The following is a 15,947-nucleotide window of genomic DNA, read 5'->3' as shown; positions in this document are numbered from 1 at the left end:
CAGGAGACCGGTCGGTCACAATACCAACGGCAAGATCCCGGCTGTGAGAGGGGTGAGAGCAAATAAGCCCCTTGCAGGCTCAATGGCTCGCCACAGGTTCTAATCCCCATTCTATGACTGTCGTGGACAGCCACGATTGGGAATAGTCCCTGTTGGTCGGCATGCCGACTGGTGGGATTTCAGATGCTGAGATCTTGGCGTCGGTATGGTGATCGGCTTTCTCCTGCCTGCTGGTCACAAACACACCCCGTCCAGGTTTTGACTGAAGCCGGCCTATAGACTGTGTGATGGTGCAGCTGGCCTATAGACTGTGTGATGGTGCAGCTGGCCTATAGACTGTGTGATGGTGCAGCTGGCCTATAGACTGTGTGATGGTGCAGCTGGCCTATAGACTGTGTGATGGTGCAGCTGGCCTATAGACTGTGTGATGGTGCAGCTGGCCTATAGACTGTGTGATGGTGCAGCTGGCCTATAGACTGTGTGATGGTGCAGCTGGCCTATAGACTGTGTGATGGTGTAGCTGGCCAGCAGAGGGCAGTAAGGACCACACAATAATCAGGAAGACACCAAACACTACGTCTGCCAATCATTCACAGGAACGTCAGGCGCTGGATTAGACAGACCGAACCAAACAATCCAGACCGTTTTCATGCTGTGAACAATGATGGATCAGTACAGACCCATACTATTACCCAGATTTATCAAGCCTTGGAGAGAGATAAAGTACCAACCAACCAGCCCCTAACTGCCCTGTTATAGTCTGTGTATGAAATGAGAGGAGCCGATTGGTTGGTATTTTATCAGAGTGCAATTTATCACTCTCCAAGGCTTGATAAATCAGGGCATACGGCCATAGTGCGCGTGCAACCCTTCACCATACGATCGCATCCAAAAAAGATGCAATTGCTTGGTGACTGACAGTCGTGGCTGTTTTTTTGCGCCAGCCGATGACGTCGCCTGCATTTCCTGCTGTGGAAACATGGCGGTGGTGCCACTGTCAGGCTGCGTATGCAGGGGTCAACCACTATTTGATGCGATCGCAATTGGTTTGCAATTGATTTGCGATTGCATTGCGGGGCGGCCCCCAGCATGTGAGAATATGGCTGCAGGAGCAAAATCTGCGACCAACTCTGAATAGCCCCCTATGGGAGGTATGTACTACGCAATGTCTGAGTTTTGGCCACAGTTTCACGCTTAGTACATCCCGCCCACTGACTGATAATCATAAGAGATCTGTGCGGTTGGACTGAACTATTATCGTCCACTTATGTTCCGTGTTCCTGCAAACAACAACTAATAATCGGGAAGCGTCAGTGGAGAAAGCACCATTAACTTATTACTATACTAAACAGCCTATTTACTAAGCCTTGGAGAGAGATAAAGGCTGGGATGTACTAACCTTTCCCGCTGTGGAAACACCCCTCTCCTGTGCTCCCTGTAGTTTTCTCATCTCCCGCTCCGCCGCCGCGGCCACTCTGGACTCTGCGCTGTCTCTTGCGAATATGACACAGCCTCCCGTCATGCGCACACACACTGGACTGTAGGACGCCAGAACTTAGTCCAGTGTGCGCATGACGGGAGGCTGTGTCATATGCGCAAGAGACCACACAGAGTCCAGAGTGGCCGCGGCGGACGAGGCGGCGGAACGGGAGATGTGAAAACTACAGGGAGCGAAGGGCAGCGCCGGCCAGTGGGGGGAGAACGCAACGGGAGCACAGAGAGGGGTGTGTCCACAGCGGGAAACATTAGTACATCCCGCCCAAAGAACCAACCAACCAGCTCCTCACTGTCATGTTACAGGCTGTGTCTGAAAAGTGACAGGAGCTGATTGGTTGGTACTTTATCTCTCTCCAAGGCTTAGTAAGTAGACCCCTGGATGTCACTCCTCATCAAATGTACAAGTAGAAGACCTGGGGGTCGATGTATCAACCAGTCAGTGAAAAGAATGGTGACGAAGCAACCAATCAGCTTTGAGGTAACATTTGTCATGTACATACTATAAAATGGGTGTAGTATGTTTCGCCAGCGCTTTGGATCCCGGCGCCCAGCATACCGGCGCCGCGATACCAACCGTCAGACAAGCACAAAAGAGCCCCTTGCTGGCACAGTGGGTATTTATTCTCCCTCCAGGGGTGTTGTCGGTATACTGGCGGTCGGGATTCCGGCGCCGGTATATGAAGTGCCACCCCTGTAAAATGATAGGTAGGAGCTGATTGCTATGGTCCACTGAACTCTGCACTGTTGGTACGTCAGCCCCCTGGAGTCTGAGACAATGCGGCCTGCGCCGTGCGCGGCGCCCAGCGAGACCCCCGCTCTGCCACCGCCATGCTTCAGCCGGCGCTCTGACCTCAGCGCAGAGGAGGAAGGAAGCCATACTTACAAATATAAAAAAGTTGAAGATGAACATGAGGTACTTCACGCAGCTGACGCCGTCGCCCTCCATGCTGCAGCTTCTCCTGTAAACAAGGAAACAGAGTCATGTAGCAGCCGCCATTCCAGTATACAGCGCGGGTTACGTATCTGCAGGGGTGGGTAGAGGGGTGTTTCCAAACATAAGTGATTAGGGGGTCTATGTACTAAGCCTTGGAGAGAGATAAAGTACCAATCAGCTCCGATCATTTTACAAACAAAGCCTGTAACAGCAGGTAGGAGCTGATTGGCTGCTACTTTATCTCTCTCCAAGGCTCAGTACATACATTGTTTGTTGCTCCCCACAATCAGCAGCTATTTATGGAGAATAAAACAGTATGCGCTGCGCTATATAAGAAAGGGTTAATAAATAATACAGTAATGCAGCAGGGGGCGTCACGCTCACATAGAAGCGATAGCACCGACATGCGGCGTCACGCCTCCTGCTGCGTTACTACTCTGAGATGCATCCGTATGTAATCCTCCTGACACCACTTCTAATTGGGATGCACTGTCGACACCACAATGCTGAGTTACATCGACACAGTAAAACGTTGACTTTCCAAGAATGTTGACGTTTGGAATGCTGACAATACAGTTGGTCTGTGGGATGGGAGGGGAAGGCTCCGGGGGTAATTATGGGGCTGGGGTTGGGCACAAGAGGTACGGGTATACGGTGTGCAGACTTTACACCCACTTCAGATTATTTCATCAACACAATAAGTGATGAGCAGCCCTTAATGACGTGCACGGCGTCCCGGTATGAATGATGTGACAGCTGCGTGATGTGCACAGTGTCCGGTATGAATGATGTGACAGCTGCGTGATGTGCACGGCGTCCCGGTATGAATGATGTGACAGCTGCGTGATGTGCACAGTGTCCGGTATGAATGATGTGACAGCTGCGTGATGTGCACAGTGTCCGGTATGAATGATGTGACAGCTGCGTGATGTGCACAGTGTCCGGTATGAATGATGTGACAGCTGCGTGACGTGCACAGTGTCCGGTATGAATGATGTGACAGCTGCGTGACGTGCACAGTGTCCCGGTATGAATGATGTGACAGCTGCGTGACGTGCACAGTGTCCCGGTATGAATGATGTGACAGCTGCGTGACGTGCACAGTGTCCCGGTATGAATGATGTGACAGCTGCGTGACGTGCACAGTGTCCGGTATGAATGATGTGACAGCTGCGTGACGTGCACAGTGTCCGGTATGAATGATGTGACAGCTGCGTGACGTGCACAGTGTCCGGTATGAATGATGTGACAGCTGCGTGACGTGCACAGTGTCCCGGTATGAATGATGTGACAGCTGCGTGACGTGCACAGTGTCCGGTATGAATGATGTGACAGCTGCGTGACGTGCACAGTGTCCGGTATGAATGATGTGACAGCTGCGTGATGTGCACAGTGTCCGGTATGAATGATGTGACAGCTGCGTGATGTGCACAGTGTCCGGTATGAATGATGTGACAGCTGCGTGATGTGCACAGTGTCCGGTATGAATGATGTGACAGCTGCGTGATGTGCACAGTGTCCGGTATGAATGATGTGACAGCTGCGTGATGTGCACAGTGTCCGGTATGAATGATGTGACAGCTGCGTGATGTGCACAGTGTCCGGTATGAATGATGTGACAGCTGCGTGATGTGCACAGTGTCCGGTATGAATGATGTGACAGCTGCGTGATGTGCACAGTGTCCGGTATGAATGATGTGACAGCTGCGTGATGTGCACAGTGTCCGGTATGAATGATGTGACAGCTGCGTGATGTGCACAGTGTCCGGTATGAATGATGTGACAGCTGCGTGATGTGCACAGTGTCCGGTATGAATGATGTGACAGCTGCGTGACGTGCACAGTGTCCGGTATGAATGATGCGACAGCTGCGTGACGTGCACAGTGTCCGGTATGAATGATGTGACAGCTGCGTGATGTGCACGGCGTCCCGGTATGAATGATGTGACAGCTGCGTGATGTGCACAGTGTCCGGTATGAAAGATGTGACAGCTGCGTGATGTGCACAGTGTCCGGTATGAAAGATGTGACAGCTGCGTGATGTGCACAGTGTCCGGTATGAATGATGTGACAGCTGCGTGATGTGCACAGTGTCCGGTATGAATGATGTGACAGCTGCGTGATGTGCACAGTGTCCCGGTATGAATGATGTGACAGCTGCGTGATGTGCACAGTGTCCGGTATGAATGATGTGACAGCTGCGTGATGTGCACAGTGTCCGGTATGAATGATGTGACAGCTGCGTGATGTGCACAGTGTCCGGTATGAATGATGTGACAGCTGCGTGATGTGCACAGTGTCCGGTATGAATGATGTGACAGCTGCGTGACGTGCACAGTGTCCGGTATGAATGATGTGACAGCTGCGTGATGTGCACAGTGTCCGGTATGAATGATGTGACAGCTGCGTGACGTGCACAGTGTCCAGTATGAATGATGTGACAGCTGCGTGACGTGCACAGTGTCCCGGTATGAATGATGTGACAGCTGCGTGATGTGCACAGTGTCCGGTATGAATGATGTGACAGCTGCGTGACGTGCACAGTGTCCGGTATGAATGATGTGACAGCTCCGTGACGTGCACAGTGTCCGGTATGAATGATGTGACAGCTGCGTGATGTGCACAGTGTCCGGTATGAATGATGTGACAGCTGCGTGATGTGCACAGTGTCTGGTATGAATGATGTGACAGCTGCGTGATGTGCACAGTGTCCGGTATGAATGATGTGACAGCTGCGTGACGTGCACAGTGTCCGGTATGAATGATGTGACAGCTCCGTGACGTGCACAGTGTCCGGTATGAATGATGTGACAGCTGCGTGATGTGCACAGTGTCCGGTATGAATGATGTGACAGCTGCGTGATGTGCACAGTGTCTGGTATGAATGATGTGACAGCTGCATGATGTGCACAGTGTCCGGTATGAATGATGTGACAGCTGCGTGATGTGCACAGTGTCCGGTATGAATGATGTGACAGCTGCGTGATGTGCACAGTGTCCGGTATGAATGATGTGACAGCTGCGTGATGTGCACAGTGTCCGGTATGAATGATGTGACAGCTGCGTGATGTGCACAGTGTCCGGTATGAATGATGTGACAGCTGCGTGATGTGCACAGTGTCCGGTATGAATGATGTGACAGCTGCGTGACGTGCACAGTGTCCGGTATGAATGATGTGACAGCTGCGTGATGTGCACAGTGTCCGGTATGAATGATGTGACAGCTGCGTGACGTGCACAGTGTCCGGTATGAATGATGTGACAGCTGCATGATGTGCACAGTGTCCCGGTATGAATGATGTGACAGCTGCGTGACGTGCACAGTGTCCGGTATGAATGATGTGACAGCTGCGTGATGTGCACGGCGTCCCGGTATGAATGATGTGACAGCTGCGTGATGTGCACAGTGTCCGGTATGAATGATGTGACAGCTGCGTGAAGTGCACGGCATCCGGTATGAATGTGGCGCTGATTGATGCAGGTCAGTGCGCTGGGAGCTGCGGCGGATCACATCTACACTGCAATCAGAGGATGTGGCTGCGTTATCGGCTAATCACACACTCCCATACACATGGTACGAGTGCGCAGACCCCTCCAGTGCGGGCAATCACTATGAAGTGGGAAAGGTTCGGGAGTGGGCGCCGGTAATCAGGGTCCAGCATAATATTCCCAGGTGTACACAAGACATGCCGGATTAATAGCAGGGCAATTCAACCAGCTGCTGTGGAACTACACATACCAGCATGCCTTGCCACAATTGTTAGGGCATGCTAAAACTATGGCAGGGCATGCTGGGATGTGTAGTACAACAGCAGCTGGAGGGCCGCATATTGAATACCGCTGTTTTATAGGTACAATCCTGCAGAACATGCTGGGAATAATATCAAGGTCACATCTTCTCCCTCTCTGTACAGGTGCAATGTGTCTGTAAGAGAGCCCAGGACAGCAGCTGAGTCTCCATATTCCTCCTCACGCGGTGTACAGCGAGGCTCCCTCTGCAGGCGCTCCAGGGTTCCCTCACTCAGATATTTAGGGGAATCTGCAGTTTCTGGGTCTTATTCAGGTTCGTTTGCAAAAATAAGAATTTACTTACCGATAATTCTATTTCTCATAGTCCGTAGTGGATGCTGGGAACTCCGAAAGGACCATGGGGAATAGCGGCTCCGCAGGAGACTGGGCACATCTAAAGAAAGCTTTAGGACTACCTGGTGTGCACTGACTCCTCCCCCTATGACCCTCCTCCAAGCCTCAGTTAGGATACTGTACCCGGACGAGCGTACACAATAAGGAAGGATTTTGAATCCCGGGTAAGACTCATACCAGCCACACCGTACAACTTGTGATACTATATCCAGTTTGACAGTATGAAAACAACTGAGCCTCTCAACAGATGGCTCAACAATAACCCTTTAGTTAGCAATAACTATGTACAAGTATTGCAGACAATCCGCACTTGGGATGGGCGCCCAGCATCCACTACGGACTACGAGAAATAGTTTTATCGGTAAGTAAATTCTTATTTTCTCTGACGTCCTAGTGGATGCTGGGAACTCCGAAAGGACCATGGGGATTATACCAAAGCTCCCAAACGGGCGGGAGAGTGCGGATGACTCTGCAGCACCAATTGAGAGAACTCCAGGTCCTCCTCAGCCAGGGTATCAATTTTGTAGAATTTTACAAACGTATTTGCTCCTGACCAAGTAGCTGCTCGGCAAAGTTGTAAAGCCGAGACCCCTCGGGCAGCCGCCCAAGATGAGCCCACCTTCCTTGTGGAATGGGCATTTACAGATTTTTGGCTGTGGCAGGCCTGCCACAGAATGTGCAAGTTGGATTGTGCTACAGATCCAACGAGCAATCGTCTGCTTAGAAGCAGGAGCACCCAGCTTGTTGGGTGCATACAGGATAAACAGCGAGTCAGATTTTCTGACTCCAGCCGTCCTGGAAACATATATTTTCAGGGCCCTGACAACGTCTAGCAACTTGGAGTCCTCCAAGTCCCTAGTAGCCGCAGGCACCACAATAGGTTGGTTCAGGTGAAACGCTGAAACCACCTTAGGGAGAAACTGAGGACGAGTCCTCAATTCCGCCCTGTCCGAATGGAAAATCAGATAAGGGCTTTTACAGGATAAAGCCGCCAATTCTGACACGCGCCTCGCCCAGGCCAGGGCCAACAGCATGACCACTTTCCATGTGAGATATTTTAACTCCACAGATTTAAGTGGTTCAAACCAATGTGACTTTTTGGAACCCAAAAACTACATTGAGATCCCAAGGTGCCACTGGAGGCACAAAAGGAGGCTGTATATGCAGTACCCCTTTTACAACGTCTGAACTTCAGGGACTGAAGCTAGTTCTTTTTGGAAGAAAATTGACAGGGCCGAAATTTGAACCTTAATGGACCCCAATTTCAGGCCCATAGACACTCCTGATTGCAGGAAATGTAGGAATCGACCCAGTTGAATTTCCTCCGTCGGGCCTTACTGGCCTCGCACCACGCAACATATTTTCGCCAAATGCGGTGATAATGTTTTGCGGTTACATCCTTCCTGGCTTTGATCAGGATAGGGATGACCTCATCCGGAATGCCTTTTTTCCTTCAGGATCCGGCGTTCAACCGCCATGCCGTCAAACGCAGTCGCGGTAAGTCTTGGAACAGACAGGGTCCTTGCTGAAGCAGGTCCCTTCTTAGAGGTAGAGGCCACGGATCCTCCGTGAGCATCTTTTGAAGTTCCGGTTACCAAGTCCTTCTTGGCCAATCCGGAGCCACGAATATAGTGCTTACTCCTCTCCATCTTATCAATCTCAGTACCTTGGGTATGAGAGGCAGATGAGGGAACACATACACTGACTGGTACACCCACGGTGTTACCAGAGCGTCTACAGCTATTGCCTGAGGGTCCCTTGACCTGGCGCAATACCTGTCGAGTTTTTCCCAACGGTTTATAATCATGTGGAAGACTTCTGGGTGAAGTCCCCACTCTCCCGGGTGGAGGTCGTGTCTGCTGAGGAAGTCTGCTTCCCAGTTGTCCACTCCCGGAATTGCTGACAGTGCTATCACATGATTTTCCGCCCAGCGAAGAATCCTTGCAGCTTCTGCCATTGCCCTCCTGCTTCTTGTGCCACCCTGTCTGTTTACGTGGGTGACTGCCGTGATGCTGTCCGACTGGATCAACACCGGCTGACCTTGAAGCAGAGGTCTTGCTAAGCTTAGAGCATTGTAAATGGCCCTTAGCTTCAGGATATTTATGTGAAGTGATGTCTCCAGGCTTGACCATAAGCCCTGGAAATTCCTTCCCTGTGTGACTGCTCCCCAGCCTCGCAGGCTGGCATCCGTGGTCACCAGGACCCAGTCCTGAATGCCGAATCTGCGGCCCTCTAGAAGATGAGCACTCTGCAACCACCACAGGAGGGACACCCTTGTTCTTGGTGACAGGGTTATCCGCTGATGCATCTGAAGATGCGACCCGGACCATTTGTCCAGCAGGTCCCACTGGAAAGTTCTTGCGTGGAATCTGCCGAATGGGATTGCTTCGTAGGAAGCCACCATTTTACCCAGAACCCTTGTGCATTGATGCACTGAGACTTGGCTCGGTTTTAGGAGGTTCCTGACTAGCTCGGATAACTCCCTGGCTTTCTCCTCCGGGAGAAACACCTTTTTCTGGACTGTGTCCAGGATCATCCCTAGGAACAGAAGACGAGTCGTCGGAACCAGCTGCGATTTTGGAATATTGAGAATCCAATCGTGCTGCCGCAACACTACCTGAGATAGTGCTACACCAACCTCCAACTGTTCCCTGGATCTTACCCTTATCAGGGAATCGTCCAAGTAAGGGATAACTAAAATTCCCTTCCTTCGAAGGAATATCATCATTTCGGCCATTACCTTGGTAAAGACCCGGGGTGCCGTGGACCATCCATACGGCAGCGTCTGAACTGATAGTGACAGTTCTGTACCATAAACCTGAGGTACCCTTGGTGAGAAGGGTAAATTTTGACATGAAGGTAAGCATCCTTGATGTCCCGAGACATCATGTAGTCCCCTTCTTCCAGGTTCGCAATCACTGCTCTGAGTGACTCAATCTTGAATTTGAACCTCTGTATGTAAGTGTTCAAAGATTTTAGATTTAGAATCGGTCTCACCGAGCCGTCCGGCTTCGGTACCACAACAGTGTGGAATAATACCCCGTTCCCTGTTGCAGGAGGGGTACCTTGATTATCACCTGCTGGGAATACAGCTTGTGAATGGCTTCCAAAACTGTCTCCCTGTCAGAAGGAGACATCGGTAAAGCCAACTTTAGGAAACGGCGAGGGGGAGACGTCTCGAATTCCAATTTGTACCCCTGAGATATCACCTGAAGGATCCAGGGGTCTACTTGCGAGTGAGCCCACTGCGCGCTGAAATTCATTGAGACGGGCCCCCACCGTGCCTGAGCTTGTAAGGCCCTAGCGTCATACTGAGGGCTTTGCAGAGGCGGGAGAGGGTTTCTGTTCCTGGGAACTGGCTGATTTCTGCAGCCTTTTTCCTCTCCCTCTGTCACGGGGCAGAAATGAGGAACCTTTTGCCCGCTTGTCCACGAAAAGACTGCGCCTGATAATACGGCGTCTTCTCATGTTGAGAGGCGACCTGGGGTACAAACGTGGATTTCCCAGCTGTTGCCGTGGCCACCAGGTCTGAAAGACCGACCCCAAATAACTCCTCCCCTTAATAAGGCAATACTTCCAAATGCCGTTTGAAATCCGCATCATCTGACCACTGTCGTGTCCATAACCCTCTACTGGTAGAAATGGACAACGCACTTAGACTTGATGCCAGTCGGCAAATATTCCGCTGTGCATCACGCATATATAGAAATGCATCTTTTAAATGCTCTATAGGCAAAAATATACTGTCCCTATCTAAGGTATCAATATTTTCAGTCAGGGAATCCGACCACGCCAACCCAGCACTGCACATCCAGGCTGAGGCGATTGCTGGTCGCAGTATAACACCAGTATGTGTGTAAATACATTTTAGGATACCCTCCTGCTTTCTATCAGCAGGATCCTTAAGGGCGGCCATCTCAGGAGAGGGTAGAGCCCTTGTTCTTACAAGCGTGTGAGCGCTTTATCCACCCTAGGGGGTGTTTCCCAACGCACCCTAACCTCTGGCGGGAAAGGATATAATGCCAATAACATTTTAGAAATTATCAGTTGTTATCGGGGGAAACCCACGCATCATCACACACCTCATTTAATTTCTCAGATTCAGGAAAACTACAGGTAGTTTTTCCTAACCGAACATAATACCCCTTTTTGGTGGTACTCGTATTATCAGAAATGTGTAAAACATTTTTCATTGCCTCAATCATGTAACGTGTGGCCCTACTGGAAGTCACATTTGTCTCTTCACCGTCGACACTGGAGTCAGTATCCGTGTCGGCGTCTATATCTGCCATCTGAGGTAACGGGCGCTTTAGAGCCCCTGACGGCCTATGAGACGTCTGGACAGGCACAAGCTGAGTAGCCGGCTGTCTCATGTCAACCACTGTCTTTTATACAGAGCTGACACTGTCACGTAATTCCTTCCAACAGTTCATCCACTCAGGTGTCGACCCCCTAGGGGGTGACATCACTATTACAGGCAATCTGCTCCGTCTCCACATCATTTTTCTCCTCATACATGTCGACACAAACGTACCGACACACAGCACACACACAGGGAATGCTCTGATAGAGGACAGGACCCCACTAGCCCTTTGGGGAGACAGAGGGAGAGTTTGCCATCACACACCAGAGCGCTATATATATATACAGGGATAACCTTATATAAGTGTTTTTCCCCTTATAGCTGCTGTATCTTTAATACTGCGCGTTATTAGTGCCCCCCCCCTCTCTTTTTTAACCCTTTCTGTAGTGTAGTGACTGCAGGGGAGAGCCAGGGAGCTTCCCTCCAACGGAGCTGTGAGGGAAAATGGCGCCAGTGTGCTGAGGAGATAGGCTCCGCCCCCTTATCGGAGGCCTTATCTCCCATTTTTCTATGTATTCTGGCAGGGGTTAAATTCATCCATATAGCCCAGGAGCTATATGTGATGCATTTTTTGCCATCCAAGGTGTTTTTATTGCGTCTCAGGGCGTTCCCCCCCAGCGCCCTGCACCCTCAGTGACCGGAGTGTGAAGTGTGCTGAGAGCAATGGCGCACAGCTGCAGTGCTGTGCGCTACCTTGTTGAAGACAGGACGTCTTCTGCCGCCGATTTTCCGGACCTCTTCTGTCTTCTGGCTCTGTAAGGGGGCCGGCGGCGCGGCTCTGGGACCCATCCATGGCTGGGCCTGTGATCGTCCCTCTGGAGCTAATGTCCAGTAGCCTAAGAAGCCCAATCCACTCTGCATGCAGGTGAGTTCGCTTCTTCTCCCCTTAGTCCCTCGATGCAGTGAGCCTGTTGCCAGCAGGTCTCACTGAAAATAAAAAACCTAAAACTAAACTTTTCACTAAGCAGCTCAGGAGAGCCCCTAGTGTGCACCCTTCTCGTTCGGGCACAAAAATCTAACTGGGGCTTGGAGGAGGGTCATAGGGGGAGGAGCCAGTGCACACCGGCTAGTCCTAAAGCTTTTACTTTTGTGCCCAGTCTCCTGCGGAGCCGCTATTCCCCATGGTCCTTTCGGAGTTCCCAGCATCCACTAGGACGTCAGAGAAACTACAGTAATGCAGATCAGCCAAATATCGGCCATCTGCGCATGTGGCGTGCACAAACTTTCACATTCTGATCGCATCCCGGCGTGATGTAATCACATAGTGACTGACAGCCTGTGGGCGTTCGGGGGCGGCAACGTGGTCCTGGTGGGCGGTGGGGTGGAAACGCAGGGGCAGGTGGGTGATGTCACGTGCGATTGCTGCGATGGAAATCATGGCAGTGGTGCGCATGTATACACAGCCTGGCAGCGTATACAGGGGGGGCAACCGGTATTCCCAATGGTACTCGATTACTGCAATGCATACACAGCGCAGGACGGCTCTCAGCATGCGACTATAGTAGAACTGAGACTGATCCTGAACGAGGTTCTGTGTAATAAAAGCCCAACGCAGATTTCACAGACATCTCCTGCAAAAGGCTAATCCCCCTCCCCCCCACCCAACCCCCCTCCCCCCCCCCCCCTCCCCCTCCCCCCCCCCCCCTCCCCCTCCCCCTCCCCCCCAGGGGAACATGTCTCGCAGCTGGAGATGGAGTCGCTTCTCTTCCGGCTGCAGCGGGTGATGTCCTATCGGAGGAGCTTACCGCGACCAGCGGCTCATCTGCTCTCTCTGTCGCCTTACGTCTCAGACACGCTGGACCTCGTATATAACACAGAACCATCTGCGACACCCAATATCCTTACATTTCACTGTTACCGATACAATCTCCATGGCGGGTTGCGGGCGATGCTTCTCACACAGGGCGGCGTGTACTATGCCACCACTTACCGGGTACATACCGGCGGCACATGTCTGGTAGCAGTCATGAGCGATATTCAATTGTTATATCGGGCCTGAGCTCCCATCTAAAGTAACTGCAGATTGCAGGCTGATATTCAATACTTCTTTTTTATTGTGCATAGAAGTGTTGGCTATAGCTGCGTAAAGCGGCTAAACCCGACCAAACTAATGGGCGCGACGCGAAACGTCACATCTGAGCAATCAAACAGGTCACTTTTCACTCATTTTAGCGTGCCACCCCCGGGGGGCTGAGCTGACATGTTGGCGCAGGCAGCCAATTGCACCCGGACGGAGCTACAAATGATTAGCCCCACTGGGCGCCATCCCCCGGCCTCTGGCGGTCTAAACAATTGAATTTTGCCAAATAACTTTATTACACGCACCCAATTTGGGGATTATCCCTCTGCCCACTCTCTTTGTTCTGTCACAGAGAGGGAAATGCATCAAGCCTTGGAGAGAGATAAAGTGGAGGCAGATACAGTACCAGCCAATCAGCTCCTATCTGCCACGTTACAGGCTGTGTCTGAAAAAATAAGAATTTACTTACCGATAATTCTATTTCTCATAGTCCGTAGTGGATGCTGGGGACTCCGTCAGGACCATGGGGAATAGCGGCTCCGCAGGAGACAGGGCACAAAAAGTAAGCTTTTAGGATCACATGGTGTGTACTGGCTCCTCCCCCTATGACCCTCCTCCAAGCCTCAGTTAGGTACTGTGCCCGGACGAGCGTACACAATAAGGAAGGATCTTGAATCCCGGGTAAGACTCATACCAGCCACACCAATCACACCGTACAACTTGTGATTTGAACCCAGTTAACAGTATGATAACAACGAAGAAGCCTCTGAAAAGATGGCTCACAACAATAATAACCCGATTATTGTAACAATAACCATGTACAAGTATTGCAGACAATCCGCACTTGGGATGGGCGCCCAGCATCCACTACGGACTATGAGAAATAGAATTATCGGTAAGTAAATTCTTATTTTCTCTAACGTCCTAGTGGATGCTGGGGACTCCGTCAGGACCATGGGGATTATACCAAAGCTCCCAAACGGGCGGGAGAGTGCGGATGACTCTGCAGCACCGAATGAGAGAACTCCAGGTCCTCCTTAGCCAGAGTATCAAATTTGTAAAATTTTACAAACGTGTTCTCCCCTGACCACGTAGCTGCTCGGCAAAGTTGTAATGCCGAGACCCCTCGGGCAGCCGCCCAAGATGAGCCCACCTTCCTTGTGGAGTGGGCATTTACAGATTTTAGGCTGTGGCAGGCCTGCCACAGAATGTGCAAGTTGGATTGTGCTACAGATCCAACGAGCAATCGTCTGCTTAGACGCAGGAGCACCCATCTTGTTGGGTGCATACAGGATAAACAGCGAGTCAGATTTTCTGACTCCAGCCGTCCTTGAAATATATATTTTCAATGCTCTGACAACGTCCAGCAACTTGGAGTCCTCCAAGTCGCTAGTAGCCGCAGGCACCACAATAGGCTGGTTCAGGTGAAAAGCCGAAACCACCTTAGGCAGAAAACTGAGGACGCGTCCGCAGTTCTGCCCTGTCCGAATGGAAAATCAGATATGGGCTTTTGTACGATAAAGCCGCCAACTCTGATACTCTCCTGGCTGAAGCCAGGGCCAGTAGCATGGTTACTTTCCATGTAAGATACTTCAAATCTACCGATTTGAGAGGCTCAAACCAATGGGATTTGAGAAAATCCAAAACTACATTAAGGTCCCACGGTGCCACTGGAGGCACAATCGGGGGCTGTATATGTAGTACACCTTTGACAAAGGTTTGTACTTCAGGCACTGAAGCCAATTCTTTCTGGAAGAAAATCGATAAGGCCGAAATTTGAACCTTAATAGACCCTAATTTGAGGCCCATAGACAGTCCTGTTTGCAGGAAATGTAGGAATCGACCCAGTTGAAATTCCTCCGTGGGGGCCTTCTTGGCCTCACACCACGCAACATATTTTCTCCAAATGCGGTGATAATGTTGTGCGGTCACTTCCTTCCTGGCTTTAATCAAGGTAGGAATAACTTCCTCTGGAATGCCCTTTTCTTTTAGAATCCGGCGTTCAACCGCCATGCCGTCAAACGCAGTCGCGGTAAGTCTTGGAACATACAAGGTCCCTGCTGAAGCAGATCCCTTCTTCTCCTCGTCTTGAGGAAGTCCCGGGATACGGGACGAAACGCGTTGACGTCACTCCTTTGCATTGCTCACGGACGCACTGAGTGTTGCCAGCCACTTTCACCCGCAGCGGTGTTAATTGAACCTGTTTAATCAGCCGTGGAGAACATTTGACCGGAACGCCAGCCCAGCGTACTACTGCAGCGTCACTACCGGCTCGCCAGGATCCTACCATCTGCACTTTGCTAGTGCCAACGGCGGATGCACGGTAGCTGCTCCGGTACCTCTTGTGCCGCGTCATTGCATCTTCCCGCAGGACGGGTAACTATAATCAGCGGCTTCTCCTCTGCACTGGGACGCCAGTAGCATAGAGGTACAAGAGCTTTCTCTCATTCATTCTCCATTAGGCTGTACTAACTGTCATTCATCAGTTTCAATTGATACAAAGAGACCATAATCAGGTCTATGTGGCAACATTGAAGTGACACTATCTACCAACTTTTTATTTCAGTGATTTATTCAGCAAACATATCAGTGTGCTTGAGCCAGTTTTAAACATTTGTTTTTACAATTGTTCTTTTATTTATCTTGTGTGTGTTATTAAATTTGTCTATTAGCAAGTTCCGCGTGAGTTGTTGATTGATTAAAGCAGACACCTATATATTTATATTTATTTATATATATTTTTATTCACTAAGTACCAAATAATCAAGCTCACTTCAAGCGCAGCACTTGTGTATATATTTTTAAGTCTTGGAACATACAAGGTCCCTGCTGAAGCAGATCCCTTCTTAACGGTAGAGGCCACGGCTCTTCCGTGAGCATCTCTTGAAGTTCCGGGTACCAAGTCCTTCTCGGCCAATCCGGAGCCACGAGTATTGTTCTTACTCCCCGTAGCCGTATAATTCTCAGTACCTTTGGTATGAGAGGCAGAG

The 15,947-nt window shown here is 50.6% G+C and overlaps 1 protein-coding gene across 2 annotated transcripts in view; it reads right to left on the bottom strand.

Annotated features, from left to right (window-relative positions):
- The window catches only part of TSPAN18 (tetraspanin 18), a 218,390-nt gene that overhangs the window by 46,793 nt on the left and 155,650 nt on the right, over positions 1 to 15,947 (bottom strand). For both annotated transcript variants that reach the window (XM_063946054.1, XM_063946055.1), the window contains one exon: positions 2,381 to 2,456. In XM_063946054.1, the coding sequence (XP_063802124.1) occupies positions 2,381 to 2,443 (63 nt within the window). In that variant the 5' untranslated portion in view covers positions 2,444 to 2,456. The remainder of the gene's footprint in view (positions 1 to 2,380; positions 2,457 to 15,947) is intronic.

The sequence above is a fragment of the Pseudophryne corroboree genome, chromosome 11 (assembly GCF_028390025.1).
Source record: "Pseudophryne corroboree isolate aPseCor3 chromosome 11, aPseCor3.hap2, whole genome shotgun sequence".
NCBI lineage: Eukaryota > Metazoa > Chordata > Amphibia > Anura > Myobatrachidae > Pseudophryne > Pseudophryne corroboree.
Note: the sequence above shows the minus strand (reverse complement) of the source record. Positions and strands in the feature narration are given on the sequence as shown.